This window comes from Topomyia yanbarensis, chromosome 2, assembly GCF_030247195.1.
Source record: "Topomyia yanbarensis strain Yona2022 chromosome 2, ASM3024719v1, whole genome shotgun sequence".
Taxonomy (NCBI): Eukaryota; Metazoa; Arthropoda; class Insecta; order Diptera; family Culicidae; genus Topomyia; species Topomyia yanbarensis.
Window position 1 is genome coordinate 338,153,976 of NC_080671.1, and position 22,546 is coordinate 338,176,521.

The 22,546-nt window shown below is 39.1% G+C and overlaps 1 protein-coding gene across 1 annotated transcript in view; it reads left to right on the forward strand.

Moving 5' to 3' along the window:
• Window positions 1-22,546, forward strand: part of LOC131684035 (zinc finger protein rotund-like) — a 204,882-nt gene that overhangs the window by 84,886 nt on the left and 97,450 nt on the right. The window contains 1 exon segment of the mRNA XM_058966542.1: window positions 992-1,078. Within this exon segment, the coding sequence (XP_058822525.1) occupies window positions 992-1,078 (87 nt within the window).

Below are 22,546 nucleotides of genomic sequence, written 5' to 3' on the forward strand. Positions count from 1 at the left end.
CAGTTGCGGCAGAAGAACTGAAAGCTACGGTTCCTGGCTTAGTGTCCAATTCCAGCATAGGCATCCGCATCTTCAAAGTGAAAAGAAGGAGGTGTACCCTACATTACCCAAATTCTAAAATTTGAGTTGCAGGTCAAGACCGGCTTAATTGTTTACTCGGTACCTTGGAGAAGGCCTTTGATGTATGCTGCAATGCCCAATTAGAATTTTCTGCAGGGATTCGTATTCAGCTGTTAGTGTCGATATCCAAAGTCGCACCGTTAGCTATCTGTTAATCTATTGCTAGCCTAATGCTGCGAGGTACGTGATGATGATGAAGGCACTGAAGACGAAATTTGGATAAAATACTAATCTAAGAGTTCAAGTTTCAAAAATATGTTTTCGCTCAAATTAAAACGATTTTTTCAGTGTTTATTTCCTTAATATTACGCTAACATCCTTCCTTTTATATTAATCCATCAACTCCAAATATTATCGAGATATAATATTTATTCAGGGATCAAACCTTGTTCGGTAGGTTCGTTTTTAAAAGTAGTAGCAGTAATACGAAACTGACGAAAATTGAATTATTTTCCACAGAGGTAATATGTTGAAAAAATATTGGATTCCAAATGGGTCACGTCGGAGAGTTTACCGAATTGACGTGCTATTGCTCTTATCTTACATCATACAAGTAGTTGCTAACCGTTATTCAGAAATCCCTCAAATATTGATTCTCCATAATCTCTATTCTTTTTCTCATTTCCCGCTGCACTATGGAACGGCTTGGTAAAAAAAAATCACTTTGATCTGCACGTGCTGCTCGATCCCGATGGCGGCTGGGCTGGCTGGAAATTTCATCTGCACCGAAACCGGAATACACACGACATCAAACGATGCGAAACGAAAACCGAAATGAAATCTTCTACGAATTAATGCGCCCTCTTCCCGTATGTCTCTGGTGCGTACCGGAAACCCTTGCGTACAACTCATCGAATTCGCAATCTGTCAGCAATGTGGACAGCACACCAAAGACATGGACTCGTACAGCGGATGGCCAGCACCGAGAAACCACATGTCCATGAAGCAAGGATACGAGGTATTCCTTTTTTGATCCCTGTTCCCGCCTCTCACCGTACTGTTTTGCAGTTCCGGAAACTGTAGCTCGGTTCCTTTCCGACGATCTAGTTCATTTTTCTGAGCGCAAATCACGTTTCTGCTGCGGTCTGTGCTTTGGATTTTTCTTGCATTCGCATTTTTTCTTGCAACATCTATTTTTTTCAATTCGCTGTGAAAAGAAAAGCTTCTCCTATGTTTTTCCTGTTCCCTGTTCCAAGAAGTCCTAATACAACTAGTCATAGATTTGTACTGTGTGTGGACTACTTTTCAATCTATTCCTACCCAAAAGGGTGGCGTCGGTACAGTAAATAACGAGTGGAACTAATAGTGAACTAAATTCGGGGAAAAAAACCTTGCTTTCCCACGATTTGATTGATGTTGTGTGTACATTTCCACTTGGTAAAAAAGTAAGGAAAATTGGGACAAATAGTACATTTCTTACTTCGTTTCAATAGATTTATGTGAATTGATGTTTTAATGATTTACATTTTAGCGCTTTTCGTTTCATTACTCTTCCTTTCGGTCAAAAACTTCATACCGTTGTAAGGGAATCCAGAATAGTGAATATCCGAAAGTATTTAGAATTATTTTGGTATATCAAATACACAATCTGTCTAAGATGACTTACAATCATCGATTCACTCCATAAATAAAATATGAACGTTACTCTACAACCCCATCATCCGCTATCCTCTTCTTGGCACCAACAAGGTTTTGTTTCTTTGTTCTACCTTCCCTTCATATGCGTACCAAGCGAAAAGAAGTGCAGCGTTTTCCTTTCCGTTTTCCGATCTATTGAATTGCTACTACCACCGATGCGTCTGTTTATTCCTGTCTACTAACCAGAGTGTGATTTTATCAACCTCGCCATCAGTGGAACCGGGCTAACACAGTCGCACTGATAGATACAGAGTTGTGTGGGGTCCAAGCAACGGAAGAAGATATAGTAGCAGTTTGTCCACACATTCAATCGTACGAAGTGGAAAACAAAACGGGAGGAACGTGGTTTTCACAACTAGATTAGCTAGCGTTTTTGTTCACAGGCACTAGGCTGTGCATTGAATATCTTGAAAAATATATGATGTTCTGAAAAATGAGTGCTCGAATAAAATTTGTTTCGGGGGATTCAGATGATCGCATGTTTCAAAATAGGCTACAGGCGGGTTTGTGTCATTTCATAGAATGCCATTTCGCCAAATGAGTGGATTTGTCAAATACAATTTCTGCGAATTTAGCTTCAAATTTCTGTTTGCTTCACCGAGTTCAGTATTTTTTTCTGGGGATTTAAGTAGTATCCCGTTCGGTAATCAATTCAGTAAACAATATTATTACTGAGTACACCACATAAAATATATATAAACATCTGTCCATAACAGTTGATTGTTTTCGATAAATTTCTACCGATAGTTAACTCAACAAATTATATTTCGAGTTCAGTTAGTCAAAAATTAAATTTTGTTGAATTACCAGTAAAAGTAGCATGTTTTAGTCAGGATTTTTAAGGTTATATACAATACTTTCACATAAAGTGATAGTCCTACGTCAACACACAGGTTATGTTCCGGACATTATCTACCCCTAGTTTTTCAACGTAAATTATTTGCGCTGTACTGGAAAGGATAAATCTGCTAGGAAATATTCTAAACAATTGTGTATCAGATTCCGTAGAGGGCATGAATTACGCACCCAAGACGAATCCTTGAGAGCGGAAATGCATCTGTTTTTTCGCTCTCGAAGTGTGAGCAAAAAGCTCCCAAACGATGCGTTAGTGTTCAACCAACCTCATAATTGTGCAATACAATATCGTACCCCATAGCTACACGCTGTTGGCTCATGCAGTGCAGAGTCTCCATGCTGTCCCATTTGTGATCTACTACTAAGGCTTAGTTATCAACACATACATACAAACGAAATATTAATAACATAGTAAAATAGTGCAAAGCAACATGCGTCAATGACGATGCTGAAATACCGACGCGGCGGCGAGAAGGCAAACGATATTGTCGCACTCATCACTAGCGTGAAGCTCATATATGCCATTTTACTACTCCACCAGTGTGTCGTCATGGTACAGGTAGTAAAGAGGTGTTTTTACCGAATAGAAGTTTGTCGGTTCTAATCTAGACTCTGGTATCAGAATTTTTCTACTAGATGTTTCAGGTCACGAGCTATTTATAGCAGCGGAGAAAAGGATGAAGCAAAAAAAAATTCAATGCAGCAGCAATTGGCGATTTGCGGCAAAGCCAAAATTAGTCATGCGACACCTATGATTCAGCTCATGAACTGGCAAAGTGATACAGTTTGCTTTTTTTCACCCGTAAGTGAGTCGTAGCTTACAACAAAATCTTCATTATCTTCTCGGAAAAAGCTTACCACTGCCAAAATATGAATGAAACGAGTAAGAAATTTAGTTTTATTTGCAATTATTCTGAAATTACAGCCATTTGCAACTATTTCACTCATATATTTCTTCGAAATGTAATCGGGGTATTATTGTGGTTATAAAAAAATCGTTCCATAAATAAAGTTCCAACTCGAAACCGAGACCCAATCAGTACCAATGTCGAACTCCTTCATATTTTGAACTACGTAGGAGATTCAGTGAAGACTATCGGAGAGAAGGATCGGCTGTGCATGATACAAAGCTGACACTTTCCTATTAGCCGGATATATTCTTTCCTCGCCTGATCTGGAGAGTTTCATGAATTTACACCATCTCATGAAGGTTTTGTTTAACTTAGGACGAACGGGAAATGCTGTTGCGGCGGCTACGGTGCTCAACAAATTATATTTCGAAACAGCGCGCATATAGCTCTGCGAATAATGTTAGAAACCACTATGTTTTACACTCTTTTAGCAAGATGTTTACTCATCATCTTATAAAATGATGGTTTTCCTTCATTTTCATAAACAATTATCAACAAATTGATCGGTAATTTGGTGTTTAAATGTCATTTTTTACCAATGTTTACATAAAATATATGCACTATGACAGAACAGAATAAAATCAGCAACACTTTCCTTCCAACGCTATCTGCAAGCGGTTTCAACGTAGAATCGCCAATGGTGATGAGATTGCTTGTGGTGGTTGGGTGGGGAATGTAAGGTGTAGAAGAAAGATACGAAACCAAATACTAACAAAGTTTCCTTGTTTGTGTGTCATCGTTTTTTTTCGCTCATCTCGAGTTGTGCGCGAACAGCTCAATGTTCAAAAAGGATTGCTTTTGGGAATAAGATTGTAAGCCTAAAATCTAAGCGCGCCGTTTTGGGTGTGTGTGTGTGTTAACCTCCCTATCTCCCACTAGCTGGTAGTGATTTACAGAAAAAAGATGTTTGCATGTATTTAAACATTCATGCAAATAACTTGGTTCACGGATTTAGGAAGTTGTTAGCTCAATTGACTTTCCGATGACCCATTTCGTGTACAGTGCCAGACATGTTCCGAGGTCATCGTTCCATCAACTAGCCCCGCCTTACTGTAATGTTTGTATCAATTGGATTACAACATTACAGTAAAACTTTCGATTCCATTTAAGCAGGAAATCGACGCGTATTTAGTATATTGGTTGAATTTGTATATATATAACATAACACATGTGTACTAGAAAACTTACCATTTTTGCAGTTTTCTACCTTCATTCCTATCTCCCATTTATGTCTTCTTTGACTCTCATTCATATTTCTTGAATTCCTGCTTATTTAAGAAAGAAAAGAGGAAATAACAAAAAAGAACCGATAGACTTCGTGTTTTCCTCAGCGCTTCCGTTTCTTTTAGTCTGGTGTCACTGCCTGTTGGACTTGTGTAAGTTATTCCATTGGAGATCTCCAAGGAGCTGTAATTGGAGGAAGATCTGACTTCTAACCAGAAGTATCAGTTTTTCACATTAATAGATTATATGTGTGCACTACAAAACAATCCCGTGTATAATGCAACCAGTTTTTGAACATTTATATGTACATATACACACATATACACATACACATATATACATACATAGATACACACATGTATACATAAAAAATATACACATGCATTCATACACACATACATATACAAATACCTACATACATATACGCTTTGTCCATACATGCATACATAAATACACACATATACACAATTACATACATATACTCGAGTTGAAGGAGGACCCCACGATTAACAGCTCAACTATACAAGATATTATTACCACATCACTGGGTGAAAGGGCAGAAGTTAAAGCCTTAAGTCCGTAGACAGTGATTATGTGTATAGATCAGGATGATATCAGGACTGTGAACGAGCTAAAAGGTGCACTGAAGCTGCATTTTTACCTTGTCGAGTTGCACATCTTTCCGAGCAAGTGAAGTCAAGTGAATTTCCACTCCACTCACCGTCGATGTGGAAAACAGGCTGGGGATCTAATCAAAATACTATACTCGAAGAGATCGCAGCAAAGCGTTTACAATCACTTTCACCTGACGCGGGGTTTATTCTTTGGTAGCGGGTAAAACTCTCTGTCGATCTCAATGATATTAAAAATGGGTTATCAGTAGATTATGCACAAATGTCGCGAATCACGAGTCACGAGTTTGCTAGACCAAAGCAAAATTAGCGTACGCGAAGCGAAGTTTCCGTTGGTAGTTTTCATATAATCGAAACATTACTGTATATTAAAATAAAATAAGTTATATTATGATATGGATATAGAAGTTTGTGTACAAGCGACAGCATATAGTGAGAAAACGTTTAGACGTTTGTTTTTGTTTCGGTCTCACTTCTATGTTTCCCTATATCAATAACATGACGAAATGCTGGATTATCTCGAGATATACAATACAAAAACTAAAATATTTATCGAAAAATATGAAAAACTAACTTCGAAACACGATTTTGTGCAGTTGTATTGCAATCACGCATAAAACTTCCATTGAAATATTTAAAAAAGAAAATATAGAAATAAAAAAATCAATCAATCATTGAAAGAAAACTAAAATATTTGATTATGTTAATTGAAACGAGCTCCTACATCACTAGTATTGTAATACATTTCTCGCGTACTTCTTGAAATGGACCCATGTGCAAAAGAGAGCCTCTCTTTGTTTACTTTCTCTTTCGATTATCTCGGCTTTACTATTAATCTTTCCAATAATGTTCCAGTACATACTGGAAGAGCATAATTTCGACTAGCATATTATGCAAAGAGTTAGGCAGCGAACGCAAATGCCACCGTGTTATTAGCGGAAGAGAAAGTAAACAAGAGAGGCCCTCACCCGCACATAGGTCCCTTTCAACAAGTTTGCTTGATTTATATCATTAATCGCTTCACACCTGCCGTTTCTGTTCAGTAATAACAAACGCCTCGTGCGAATACACTTAATTAGTTGCTAGTAATATTCAGTCTGAAGCAAGCAATAAACGAGCAGAAATACTGACAATAATCAACCTACCCATCATCACATACACATACTAACAGCCTGAGGGTCGCATGAAAATATTGATTCCATAAAGCTTTCTTTATATTGACGGCTTGATGAATTGATGGATCTCCCATCAATTTCACTTGAATTCACATCGTTAATCCAACTTTTTTTCATTAAAAGTTAAATACCCTTGTTATTTTTTTCGAATATCTACAAAATGTTAGACGCACAACGGCCGCTTAACTTTCAAATAGGATCACGCATAGACTTTTCTACGGCTCATGTACGTACACGTCACATGACACAAACACTACGTCACTAGCTGGTGGAAAACAATAAACAAAGACGGCAAAATCAATGGGATTGTTTTCAAACAGGAAGCTGCAGAAGTGTTCGTGAGACCGAGCGTCAAGAACTCAATTGAATCACCAAACTCTCCTACTTCACCAACACACTGATTAACAAATCTACTACCCCTTATATCGTCCTCATAAGGCAACCTGAATTAAAATTATTGCCACTATGCTGCTGGCTGCTGCCAACACTTCATCTCCCAACTGTGAGCATTCTTATTAGAATCGACCCATCCTTCTCGTCCACGTATGTATAGACTTATCCAGCTGGGTTGGTATTGTGCTGGTTTGACGTTTAAATTGGGAGGAAAACAAAACTTTTGCACGGCGAATTGGCAGGCAAACAAACCGCTTCTGGGCGGGGAGGGCGGTAGTATGAAAATGTGAGATTTCAGTGTGCGTATTTTAAACGTCAGATATCTCAATACTGGGAAACCAAAATAAGCAGAATCTACGTATCTTCCATCTCCACCTCATTTGCTCTGACAGAAAAATGTGCCTAAATAAAGCTCCTTGCACTAACATCACTGTAAGACCGACAAGAGCTAACTAATACTCATTTCGTTTTCTCAACCTTTCGCGCTATGTACATACTCATCATCACCTGACGAGTTGAAGTAAATTTGCTCAAAAATACATCGACGCCACAATATCTTATGTACACATCAGCCGATTATCTCCACGATTCTATGAATAAATGCCTTGGAACATACTTACAGTAAATTGATTTTACAACATTGTAGTTAGTCATGTCATTCTTCTGACCAAAGAACGGCTGACACACTGCCAGCTCTTTCTTTGCTCCATTGCCTATCACGTAAAAATCCCACTCCTCTCACTTCACACTAAATCCAAACAAATGAAACTCTCTCATGAGCTCTGAAGCTCACCAACACACGGACAGGGAGACGGAAACATGGCAGATCTGCATACTTTTCTGCAGATAGAATTCGTCGCAATTCAACTGCACAACAGAATCTTCACTTAACTTCACCATTTTCATAATAAGTAATCACTTGCATAGAACCACTATCACTTTTCCAGTCTTTAAACTTCACAATTCCTCCATAAAAATGAAAACACCAGGCCGGTAAGTGACGCGTCCACCCATTCCCATCGAAACACCCTTCATTTTTCATCTAAGCGCGCTGTTTTGGGTGCGATAAAATGATTTTGTAAAAGCAGTTATTAACTGTAATTTGATTTGTAGTCTACTGTTCATCTAGCGAGCATAAATTTTATTTTATTATTAGCACCTCCCATTTGACGATGAAGCATATTTGAAACAGGTAAAACCAACTGTCCATAGAAAAAAATTCTCCAGTTTACGTTCGAACGTCGTAGATTATTTTCTATAATAATTTCCGAAATAGTGAGATAAAATAAATTTAAGTTTTAGAATAGATATGCACGAGTAAAAGTGAACTATGGCTGTCTAATTAATCATCTACTAATAGTTAGTCTATTACATATATTTTTTTAAATTGTGTTTCAGCACAATTTTTTTTGGATTTTTTTATTAAAAGAACTACAAAAGAAAGTTATCACATTCGATCCCTGACTCTCCGACCGATAAGTCGATCATCCTACTCCGGGCAGTGCAACGCAATAAAGAATAGTGCTAATATGCTTTCAAGGCAATCTTTCGAGGTTTCGGTTTCTTCTTTTGTGTATCAGGAATCAGAATATATTAGCTTAAATGGCACGTTCCCCGTATGTAGTCGGGGATTTGTGCCTTGCCGTGTGTTTTCATCATCCTGAGCGGAAGGAAAGGACAAGGAGGTGTGGGGAAGTAGAATTGGAAGGGTGGGAAAAATAAAAGCGCAAAACAAAAATAAACAACAGATAAGTTAAACTTACAAGTAGTTCAACTTGCCTGCGAATAAGCCTAAAGCTCTTTACCACGTTGGATAAGAAACTTTAGTATGTCTCTGAGTTTCAGTCGCCCAAACATGGTTTCGCCTACATAGGGACGGCTGAAGACTCGAAATCGCAATTGCGCTACCGCTGAACAGTTGCATATCAAATGATATGAGGTTCCGTAGTCGGATTCACAAAGATCACATGAAAAAGACTCAGCGCGCTGAATAGTTGCCATGTGATAATTGAGTTTACAGTGGCCGGTTAAAGCCCTGGTCAGCATGCCGCAATGGAGCTTCGAAAAATGTAGGAGATTTTTCGAAACCACTGGGCATGGTTGTTCTAGAAACGCCTTTGTTTGGCGACACGTTTGTAGATTTCTCCAATGATTGCGGTGCTCGGACGAAGCCCAGGACCGTATTTTTTCCCTTATCCAACTTGTCGAAATTGACAGCGCGGGCTCAGGACCAAGTCAATCGCTGAACCTGCCCTGGCCAATTCGTCAGCCCACTCATTTCCAGTAATGCCGCAATGTTCGGGTACCCAGACAAGGTAGATAGTGTTGACAATGCTTAGTTCTTCGATTTGGGTTCGGCACGCGATCACTAGCGTGGACCGGGATTTGTCTGAGCTAAGGGCCTTGATTGCAGCTTGACTATCGGAGCAGAAGTTTATAACTCTGCCGGACAAACACAGTTGAAGGGCCGATTGCACCCCGCACATAATCGCAAAGATTTCTGCTTGGAATACAGTACAGTATCTACCTAGGGAGTGAGATTGTTCCAATCTCATTTCACGACAGTAGACACCAACACCAGCACGCCCCTCCATCAGAGAACCGTCAGTGTAACAGACCACTTGCGTTTGTTGTTGTCTTTCCATATAGCCAGACAACCACTCCTCTCAAGAGGGAATCTTCACATGGAATGTCCTGTAAGGAAAACTACAAGTGAGTGTAATATCGCTGGGAGCAAGAATATCTTCACCCCATGTAACCATTTATGGCCACAATCGTGTATGACTGGTAGCAAGATCAACATGATTACTGTTCCAAAGCCAAGTAACCTGCAGTCTGTATGCACATGATAGTGCTTCTTGTTTGAGGTGTATGTGTAATGGTATGATATTTGGAAGTGCCTCAAGAGCAACAGTCGGAGTTGTGGTGAGAGCACCAGTCAACGCCATGAGCGCCATTCTTTGCAGATGGTTTAGCTTTGACTGGACTATCACCACCTCTCCCCTCTGCCACCACACGAGGCAACCGTATTGAACGTACAATTGTCGTGTAAATCCAATAGAAGTATTTAGATTTGAGACCCCAGGTCTTTCCAAAAGTTCGTCTGCACTGCCCGAAGGCCATGCACGCTTTCTTGACTCTGAACTCAATGTGAGCAGACCAATTCAGTTTGGAATCCAATATGACTCCAACGTATTTGACTTGACCTGCACACAGTAGCAGAGAATCAAACAACTGCAAGGGACGAACCCCGGTTATTATTCGCTTTTCTTCGTGAAAAGAACCATTGAAGTTTTGCTTGGGTTAACTGATAGTTTAACTTGTCGACACCACTGTTCGACAGCTCTTAATGCCTGTTGCATTAAGTCAAAGATTGTTCCGATGCAAAATCCAGTAATTAGTATTTGGTAATCGTCAGCAAACCCGTAGGTTGCAAATCCAAGCTCATTGAGTTTCTTCAACAAGCAGTCAGCTACCAAGTTCCATAATAAAGGTGACAGAACACCGCCCTGAGGATAACTGCAAATACTCAACTTCGGTACTTCAGCCTGTCGCAGTGACGAGCAAAGTATGCGGTTACTAAGCATTACGTTTATCCAACCCGAGATACATGCAGGTATCCCATGACCGCGCGTCGCTTCCAGAATAGACTGGAAGGACACATTGTCAAAAGCACCCTCAATATCTAGGAACACACCCAAGCTAGATTGCTTGAGCGAGAAGGCTTTCTCAATGTTGTAAACAATATCGTGAAGCAGAGTGATCGTGGATTTCCCACACTGCATGTTGCATTTTGTGCAGTGGATATTCAACTAAACTAACGTTCCTGATGTGATGATCGATTATCCGTTCTAAAGCTTTCAGAAGAGAAGAACTTAAGCTGATAGGCCTAAAACTCTTGGCTTCTTCATAGCTTGAGCGCCCCCCTTTGGGAATAAATCTAACAGTTATTTCTCGCCATGTTTTCGGGATATACCCGGTAGCAAGACTGGAAAGCAAAATCTTTTTCAAGACATATTTAAGAATATCAAATTTCTTTTGTAGTAGCACGGGAAGTATTCCATCTTTTCCGGGTGATTTGTATGGAGCAAAGCTGTCAACTGCCCACCTGACCGATTCAGTGGAAACCAATGTGCGTGCTAATGCCCACGAGTCCGAATCACCAGACATTGTTCAACTCCGGATCGATCCAACCTGGAAAGTGTGTGTCGAAGAGACAACTAAGAACATCTTTTTCGTCCGTCACATAAACACCATCTCAGGTTTTTAAGGATTTCATCTGAAAATCATTCGATTTGGAGAGAATTTTATTTAACCTGCTAGCCTCGTTCAGACTAGAGATATTAGTGCATAGGCTTTGCCAGTCACCCCGTTCTGCAGATCTAAGACATTTCTTATATGCACTACGAGCTGACCTGAAAGCCCTGGAATCATCACGCTGACGCCGGTTCCAAGCTCTTCTCATAACTTTCTTCATTCTTTCAAATTTTCAAATTTATCACATTCGATCCGTGACTCTCCGACCGATAAGTCGATCATCCCACTCCGTGCAGTGCAACACAATAAAGAGTAGTGCTAATATGCTTTCAAGGCAATCTTTCGAGGTTTCGGTTTCTTCTTTTGTGTAAGCGCGTTAACCGTCATTCGGCCAATAGAGCAACGAAGCAGGAGTGCTACTTTTCCTATAAGCCGCCTGGATACCGTTACATTTACAAGTTAAGTACCACTGTAATATTACATTTTCCATTCTTGTCTACTATACCATCGTCAAGGCGGGAATCGAAAAAAAAAACGACTCTCCAACGAAAATTGTATCCACCCTTTTCCATCGGGCCGATTGTAATCTTCTTCCGGACCAAAGACAAGAAATTTTTAAATCTGTTGCAGATTTCTCAAGTTCTGACGGATTCGATATTTGGCCGTGACAGAAATTTCGCAAATTCTCCCCGATATGCTTCGGGTGAAGTAGACAAATGGTACTGCTGGCTACGGGCCTTTTACGGAGGAGTACAGAGTGTATGTACCAGCTAATTAAGTTGAAGTCTGTCAGGTCGTCACCGATTCGAGATTGACTTGCCCGGATCTGCTGACAAACGGGGTTGGCTGTTCTAAAGACCCCATGTCCAGTGAAGATACTGAAATGCAAACATTTGCATTCAGTATCAGTCGCAGCTGACGGGAAGAAAACATATGTCAACTCCGACTCTCCGCCGGGTCTACTCTGCCGAACTACCTCCTCTATGACAAGGCTCGACCACCTGTTCGCCTTTTATGCCGCGTGTTATGAACTGCGCTAATTGTCAACAACTTGGACACACAGCCTCTTATTGTAGCAATAAAGCTCGTGGTGCGCAATGCAATGGGAATCATGAGGATGATTCCTGTGGAAGAATTGAAAAGTGTCTCTACTATGGGGGAAATCCACATAATCCCCCGACATGTACCGCATACAAAAAGCACTGGGATAAACTTAAGCGTTCTCTTCAGGGACGTTCTAAGCGATTTTCTGTAGAAATACTAAAGATAGCTACGCCAGCGGACCCTTCGAGCATTTATACTAACTTGTCCATTGACAAAGCGGACTGTGACGAATCTCAGGAGAGAGTCTTTTCTGCTACGCCTAGAAGAAATTGAAAAAGGAGGAGAATCTCCTCTCTCAAGCTTCATTGTAAAGGTCCTCCAAAAAACTACTCAAGCAAATACTGGTGCAAAACCGAAGCAAGTAGCTCCCAGTCTCAGAAACTCGAGCTCAGAAAAGGAGCTCCCAGCACTTCCTAAGGCACTGAAAATTCCAAGTGTTCCCACGTTTCAGCCGAAGAAAGAAACCAGCGCAGGATTAATAACATTCTCTGACATTTTGGACGTATTTCCACACCTTAAAATATTTCTGATTCACTTAAAAGCATCCTGATAAGCTTTGCCCCTGCAGAGAAAACATTATTGATGCAGTTTACTGCAAAATGTCCACTCCTTTCAGTGATTATTGATGGCTAATCCATCGAACGAGGTCATAGCTCTGACCACTGTTTTACAGTTAATAAATAATTTGAAATGCATTTGAACACGGGTGAAATGGCTCCCCCAGCGCGTCCGAGGGACCTGAACTTGCTCATTCTGTTAATCATCACTGCGGTTAGATTGCATGTGGAAGGTAATCCCTGATCCTCACGGCAGAGATCATCTGCCATTCCTAATTACTATTGCTAAGGGCCACCAATACAATCAATGTTTCGTATGACTTCACACGAAATATTGATTGGAAGAGGTATGCGTCCGCGATATGCGGAAAAATCGAGTCCATACAAGAACTTCCTCCGGAGAAAGAGTACGGGTTCCTGGCTAACTTGATTGTCGATACCGCTCAGACTAAACGCGTACCAGACACAAACTCTCGCGAACAGCCTAACGCTAACGAAAGCGTGGAATAGACAGACCCTTAGATATTTGATTTCGCCAAGCCAAGGTTTTGGCCGGATTCTGCCCGGCACAGAAGATCTACCGCACCACGTCCTCCTGCTACCGTGAGCGAACCATCTTTTTCGATGGGAGGGTTCTCTCTTATCATGTAACAACCCAAGTAACAATTGAAGTTTTATAGCATGCTACAAGTGCAATCTAAGTGGCTACAAAACATCCATAAAACTTAAATTGTTACTAGGGAATAAAGCCCCAGGGGCAGACAGAATCAAATTCGACCTATTTAATAATCTAACAGACTCTGCCAAGAAACGCTTATTGAACTTATTTAAAAAGTGTAGTTCATAGCCATCTAACAACCTGAAAAACCAGCCTCCGACCACAACTCGTATCGACCGATTGCAATGCTCTCCTTTAGTTTCGAAAGTTTCTCGAGAAAATGATCCTGTTTCGCCTCGACAATTTGGTCGAAGCAAATGGCTTACCGTCAGATACACAATTTGACTTTCACAAAGGCAAAGGGACGACCGATTGTCTTGTGTTGCTCTCAATAGAAATTCAAATGGCCTATGCTAGCAAAGAGAAGATGGCATATTATCTGAAAAACACATGCATGTTTCGCATGGAGATTTATCGACATCACGAGTGGGCTACATAGGTCCTCCCCAGAACTCATGTCTTAGTCCCCTTCTCTACAACCTTTACGTGAATGACATTAACGAATGTCTTGTCAATTCCTGCACCCTAAGACAGCTTGCAGATGACAGTGTGGTCTCTATTACAGGTCCCAAAGCTGTCGATTTGTAAAGACCATTGCAAGATACCTTGGACAATGTGTACGCTTGGGCCCTCCAGCTGGGTATCGAGTTCTTTATGGAGAAAACTGAACTAGTCGTACTTTCGAGGAAGCACGAACCAGCGCAACTACAGCTTTAATAAATGGGACAAGCTATTGCTCAGATTTTAACTTTTAAATATCTCGGGGTCTGGTTCGACTCTAAAGTTACCTGGGGATGTCATATTAGGTTTCTGAAACAGGAGTGTCAACAAAATATCAACTTTTCCCGTACAATAACCAGAACATTGTTGTTTGCGTATTGCTTTTGCTTGCGTGCACTCGACTCATACGATGAGTTTGGAAGTGCTGGCCTGCGTCCTTCCGCTGAAAAATCGATTTTAGGACCTCTCATATCGATTGCTCATATGATGCGATATCTTGAACCCGTTAGTAATTGTAATTTTCTAGTAGATTGTCGAGCTCAAATCTTAAACCCGATTTATGTCCTTGTACTTCGATTTCATGGCACAGAACATCAATCCTTCTTCATATTATCCCAACCGTGTCAATCTACCACTTGCTTCTGATTTAACTGTATTCTTCGACACATCCATGAAAGACGAGATTCGTGGAATCCCGGATCACATACGTTCGCAAGTGATCCCACTTGCTGCTATTCAGTATACTCTTGGGATGATTAATACTTTGCCCACCGATCATTACTTTATTGTCTCGCATAGCCTCCGCTCAATCGAGGCTATCCGTTCAATGCAACCTAGAAAGTACATTCCATATTTTCTGGGAAAAATCTGGGAGCTCCTGCGTGCATTGTCTGTAAGATCATACAAGATTACCTTAGTATGGGTTTCCTCGCATTGCTCCATCCCAGGTAATGAAGAAATGGACTTTTTAGCTAAGGCGGGCGCTTTAGAAGGTGACATATGAAAGACCAATCTGCTTCACTCAATTTTTTAATTTCTCTCGTCAGAGGATGCTAGAAAGTTGGCAGATATCTTGAGGCAATAGAGAGTTAGGATGGCGGTTATATTCTATGATCCCGAAGGTATCAACAAAACTTTGGCTCAGAGGAATGAATGTTGGTCGGTATTTAATTCGTATGATGTCTCGGCTGGTGTCCAATCACTACACGTTTGGCGCTCATCTCCAACGTTTTGGTTCGCAAATGGCAGTATCTGTGCTTGTGGCAATGGTTATCACGATATCGAACATATTGTCTGGGCGTGCGCCGTGTACTGTTCTGCCAGATCTCAATTAATGGATTCCCTTCGGGCCCGAGGAAGATCACCCAATGTCCCGGTTCGAGATGTACTGGCAAGCCTTGAATTCCTCCATAAGTCCCTCGTATATATATTTTTTGAAAACCGTCAATATAAAGATTTAACTCTCCCTAGTATTTGTCTTCCGCCTGCACCGTACACCCACGATGGTTTGATGCGACTCCAAGGCGACACAAAACATCACTGTCGAATGAGCCAACAAACACGAGACCTAAAGCACAAACATTACACGCGCAACTCGAAGTGTTGCCGATCCGTATCTTAGCCGTATTACGAAATCGTCTGGAGAAACCTCTGCCGGCTCTAAGAAGACTACCCGGCGTCCCAGTACATGATTCTTCCTGATGAAGGTCGCCCGAGTCTGTAACCTATGCTGTTGATCTCCCGTTGCCTGAAACTGAAAGTTAATAATTTTCTCCCCCTGTCATCTTTGTCCACCCTCTCTCCCCAGGCTCTGATACACAGAAGTATCACCCCCCACACCTCCTTCCCAAATATCTTTCCGATGCATTTTGCTATTCCTGTTCCTTCTAGTTTTAACTGTTATATTAGATAATCTCGTTGAAATGCCCAACTGTACCACTGTCCAGAAAAATAGTTCTAATTAATCTTACCGAATCTTTTCAAACTCCAACACGTCCACTAGTTATTCCTATTTTTAAGATGGTTGCGAAATTGTCCCTATTAGTTCATAATCATTTTCTCAAATAATCTGCCTGCTAACAATGTCAAACCGTAGTACTATAAAAAAGCCCTCCTAATCTTACGAAAATTATGCTACCCCCTCGTGCATATGTATAATAGGGTGGGGCAAAATGATAGTTTTTTCAGCACAGCACTTTTTTGGTTTCATTTGGGGTCCCAAACAACTGTGCAAAATTTGGGGTCGATTGGATTTGACCCGGCGTAGCGCATTGCGTTTGAAATTTGTATGGAAATTAGTATGGGAAAACCTACTTTTTTGCATTTTCAATTTTACAGACTACAATTCTTCCTGCAGTATACCAGAAATTAGATAGAAGTATAGTACAGGATATGCTGAACAACTTTGCCGAAAGATGCATGGTGCTAGAATGTCTCTACAACAAGTTATAGCTGTTCCAAATTCGATAGATCGAATTAATTGCCAAAAAAATGTTGCCAATACTGCGGGTGTACCAATGATATTTCATATAGCATACCAAAATAACATCATAAACTTTAGATTTACCACATTGGTATGTTTGGATGAATTTTTCAAAAGCCTTAGCTCAATTTCATGTGTATAGGTAGTTTCGCAATAGGGTGTAGTGAGGGGAGAGGGGGGAGACTTTTAAATATGGAAATTTGAACTGAAACCTTATCGAGTTGGAATATTCAGATGAATTATTTTACAACATTTACACAATGCACAAGAGCCTCAGTTCAACAGCAATTTTTACTTCAGGTGATAGAACAACATCGAAAAGAGTATCCTATCAAATCATAGTGCGTATTAAACTGAAATATAATCAATGCATTCCTCTGACATATCAACTCGGCATCAGTTGATTCAGTCTGCAACTTTACTACTTGAAATAAAGTCAATGCATAGGGATACAGTATGTTTCGTTTCATCGTTACTATTATGCATAGGACATTGTGCAAATGTTTTAAAATAATTCATCTGAACATTTTAACTCGACAAGATTTCAGTTAGAATTTCTATTTGTTGAAGCCTCCCCCTTCTCTCCCCTCACTACACCCTATTGCGAAACTACCTACGCCCATTAAATTGCGCTAAGGCTTTTGAGTAATTCATCCAAACATACCAATGTGGTAAATCTAAAGTATATGATGTTATTTTGGTATGATATATGAAATATCATTGGTACATCCGCAGTGTTGTCAAAAAATGATTTTTTTGCAATTAATTCGATCTATCGAATTTGGAACAGCTATAACTTGTTGTAGAGATATTCTAGCACCATGCATCTTTCGGCAAAGTTGTTCAGATTATCCTAGACTACACTTCTATCTAATTGTTGGTATACTGTAGGAAAAATTGTAGTCTGTAAAATTGAAAATACTAATACTAATACTAATTTCCATACAAATTTCAAACGCAATGCGCTACGCTGGGTCAAATCCAATCGACCCCAAATTTTGCACACTTGTTTGGGACCCTGAATGAAACCAAAAAAGTGCTGTGCTCGGTTGATTAGGTTATGATTACGTTTTTCCATATAACAATGCCCCATCCTAATGTATAAGATAGTTATAAAATCTCTTTAGTTTTATTACAAAAAACATCAATATGTAATCCCCTAGTTTTAAGAAATTTAAAACGTTGAACAAAAAATGGCACCTTTAAGCTAACGCAACGTGCCTTGTCCAATAAACGAATTGAAAAAAAAAAAATTGTGTAAATATGTAATTTTTTGAAAATGTTATTTCTTGTGAATTTTAAGACTCCTTAAAACGTTATTATCACTATATTATAGCCCTTAGCCAGCCAACTTTAAAAGTCATCATACAAACCTATTGTTGAGCAGAGCTATAACGTTTTAAAAATTGTCATATATTAAACATAAAATATAAATATTTAACAATCTAGAGAGTACAAATCGAAAAGATATATCCTATTTTCTACCCCTTTCAAAGTCTTTTCAGAATTACTGAACAGAATTAGATTTCATCAAATTAAACCATAGCTAAAGACAGTAGCGTAGTAAAAAAATTAGGGGAGTGGAGACCCAAGCAACCAGAATTCGCATAAAGTTGCATGGAGTACATCGTACAAAGAAAAAAATCATTATCGTATATCTGTATGGTTCATGTATATATTTTGTCGCATATAATGATATTACATGAACTTATTGCGATTAATATCACAGAATCGCATAATTATGCAGATGAATTCATGTTATGTATGCTGAAACTCGTCAGAATTCCTCAAACTGATCAATATACGTGAGATCCAACAGTTTCCTTTATCACACTGTATTGTGTAGATAATACGTCGTACAAACTGATAGTTTATAACAATAAAAATAATCGCTTGAAGTCGGATTATATGTTGCATCATTGTAGGAATGTGTAAATAAATTCAACCATTCCGAAAGCTTTCACATGTGTGATTATTTCAATAAGACACGATTTTTAAAAGCTCGAAAAAGTGGGACATACAGTCGATTACTGCAGCGATATAGGAAAAATGTAAACTTGTGAATAATGTAACAATTGAAAACCCCGAAATTGATGGAAAGCAGAAAACAATGCTTTCCACTGAAAAATTCAGTGCGAAAGTTACTTAAAGTATCTACGAACATTGAATTACCAGCCATTGTTAATGAACATCGGGTTATAATTCAAAATAGCAGCCATAAAACTTATTTATATTCAATATTGCATGATTATTTACAAGGCAAACATTTGGAACTGACAGGACGAATCTAGCTGCTGACATTCGGTACTAGTCCACGGAGTTCCACATCACTCAAACAGCAGTGAAATCTATTGTAGGAATCCTCAACTCCTACTTGAATTGGGTCGACTGTTAACATTAACGGTTCATCAGGTCACAAAAGTAATACTAAAAAGTTTTAGCGAATTCTCTTCAGGGTGCACGAGTTTGCTATAACTCCCCCTATGGTCATAGGAATATATTATGGAACGAGCAAACCCAAAAGTGCTATTGAATTTCTAAATCCATTTGTAGATGAGCTACTACCTATTTTAGTGTATGGGTTGGTGATTAATGGTAATCATGTTGCAGTCAGAATACGTTGTTTTATTTGTGACTGTCCTGCTCGTTCTTTCATCAAAGGTGTGATAAATTTTAATGGTAAACATGGTTGTCTAGTAGGGCATTGCAAAAAAAAATTTTTTTTGAATTCTCAAAGGCCCCCCCTCTCATATTGTGACAAATGTCAAAGTAAGCTCAGATGCCAAATTTCACATCATTTGGACAATTTTAGACCCCCGCCCACCTCGCTTGAAATTTTTTGAAATTGATACTATGGGAAAATATGGAGGAAAAATACATTAAATGCAATAACTTTTGAAGTAGCAATCAGAAAATAAAAATTTATGCCTCTTTTGGAAGTAAATAATCTTAGTATTTGAATGGAGATATATTTGTTTCTAGAAAAATACGGGGTACTGGGTCATTTTGGCCCCAAAATCCCCTATTTTTAATGATTTTTCTGCTCCGTGATGCAATTCATACATATTTTGTAATTTTTCTAATGTGAAAAAATCTCAGAAATCGAACGGAACCCTTTTGACCTTAGTCCGAATACGAGAAGTTGGGGTTATAGGGCTTTTTGTCAGTCATATTATATTTTATCATTTTCTCATGCATATATCTCTATTATTCTTCAATCAATTTTCATAAAATGTGGGGGGCCTTTGAGAATTCAAAAAAAATTTTTTTTGCAATGCCCTATTGTCTAGAACCCACGACAAAAGGTATAAACGATCATATCGCTAGTACAGTGGTATATCCGCGAATCAGTAGTTTAAGCTTTACGAATTTCGTTTGTTTTCGATGTCGGACACTTCTTGCTTTGGTGGGTCTTCTGCGGCTTGCAGGCTTTTATATTTTCTACCCACTATAACCACATTTTTCTTTGTAGCACCCTTCTGTTCTTTATTTGTCCAGCTTTTCATTGGATGAACTCGTAGTCCTTTCCCTGGATCTCCCACTGTTAGATTTTCTTGAAAATTGAAGCAACAATTTTTCAGGCCTTTGTTTGATTTGGCCTCTTTGACATATGAATGCAGAGTTGCCATTGTGCCAGAAATATCTGCACAGATATACTTTTATAAGTTGATTAGATAGAAAGGAAAAATCCTTTTACTACGTCAGATGTATAAATATTGTAATTTCTAAAGCACAACTTACCAAATACACGAGTTAGTTCAGTTAATGTCGTGCCCTATCGAGAGAATATATTCATTTCAGCAAATTTTGTGAGAGAATATTGCGTATACCCCATTAAGATACCACATGCAAATATTTCATAAATAGTTTTAAAGTTTATGTTAACCAGAATATTAAGCACCCAATTTCGCCAGATAATTTAGTCTTGTTTTTGCAATATTCAGTCTAAACAGAGTTGGTAATCACAACTTGGTTGGTATGTAAGTAATGTATCTGCCTGTAAAAAATTTCAAATTAACTCGCGATATGAGATACAATGAAATTGGAATTAAGCGATACATCCTGACCAAACATATGCATACATAAGCAATATTTTCCTCGTACAAAGTAACGAATTATATCACGTAATGACATCCGCAAGTATATTGCGGTTATACGAAATAATTTGGTTAAATATATGATGGAAGAAGAATGTCATCGCCAAAAATCGACATTTCCGATAAGTAGGAGATACATCAGAGAAGAGAGTGTCGCTTGACGACTAAGAAGTTCAAGGTTCGAGTCTGGATGGAAGACTAAATATGTCGGATATAAGAGGAACAAATACAAAAATAATGTGTGCACAGCTTCCAAGGTAATGACAAGAACACCACGCCATGGATAGCAATATTGGTTTTGGAAATAATTTAGTTTTTTTGCTTTTTGGCACTGAAAAGAAATACGGTGTAAATCGTATAAAACATCGAAAAACATCGTAATTATAAATGACACACATCGCATATATTGCTAAAGTAATTCGTTTATAATGTTCCTTTGTATCGCAAATATGAGATTTTAAAGTCGCAATGAGTATTTTAATTACTCGACATGTAGTACATAATTCGCATAAACTTATTTTTTTACATTTCATATGGTAGAACTTTTTTTCATAATGCATGTATATCGCCTCCACTTTTGCACGCATATGGCGCATAGATTGTGATATAAGTGTAAAATGGTTGTCTGGAGTCATTTGAGTTCGATCACTTTAGAAACAAATCAATGAAGAAACCAAGGACTAAACTTTGCGAGGGTGGCTGGAAAGGGATGTATGTCAAGTTGGATGGCTTCTCTGAAGGATCGGTTAACGTAGCGACAAGCTTCGATATTGCAAAAGTAGTGAGTAGACAGCAGATGTCGGTCAGAGGGCTAGCAACGGCAGTTAAGGAGGAATCGGGATATCGTTGTCTAGAGAAATTTTACCGCCGATGATTATACCGTTGGAGTGGCAGCGAAATGGATCGCGAAAATTGGCATCGGTATAGGGTGAAATACTGCCGCCAAGAAGTTCTCAGCACCAGCTAGCAGATAAATAGGAACGACTAGCACCAAGAAGGATAAGAAACCCGGCGAAGGTGGTTGTAAACAGATGTAAATCCTTATGGTCGACACCCACGGACAGGTTCGTGTCTCAATACGGTACGATATTTGCAGCAGATCAGAGCAGGTGAGATATATCGCGAAGGTTTGACAGAAAGTAAGGAAAAGTAGCTATGGATAAAAAACATAATCGCCAAACACAAAACAAAATAAGCAAGAACACAATCCTTACTAAAGCAGTACTTAACGGTTGCCCCGGATGGATGAGGATTACGGGATACAAAAGGTTTAAGTTTAGTCGGTTGGCTTAATAACTACTACAAACCAATCCGAATCCACCACGAGCCAGAAGGCAATGCACAGTGGTCGGAAATTGAAGCATGGCTTACTATGATTGAAAAAAATTTAGGCATGGCTTACTATGATTGAACTAGAAAAATTAACTTTCTATACTGACGAGGTAGAAAGTTGGTGTCTTCGACAAAGTTTTAGGAATGCTCATAATGAAGAATTTTGTTGAGCAGCTTGAGCTTGTAGGACTTAATGTTATCGATTTTTAAAGCGTTTTCTAAGGCAAACCCCTTAAATTTAGCTATTTAATATAGCTTTTTTCGCTGTGACTTTTCGTGCAAACGATGTTCCAGACAAATGTTGAGGTATTAACACCACTTAATATTGTTGAAGACTGCATGTAAAAATTAAATTATTGTTGAAGACTGCGTGTAAAAATATTGTTGAACACTGCATATAAAAATTTTACTTGAAATCGGCGGCGCCGCGCACACCTCTTGTAAAAATACTCATTTGTTTTAGAGTTATTGAAGAATTTTAAATTTTTTTTTACACTAACTTCAACTGCGTATAAGAGAGAAAGGTGCAAACCAAAATGGGTGAGCAGGC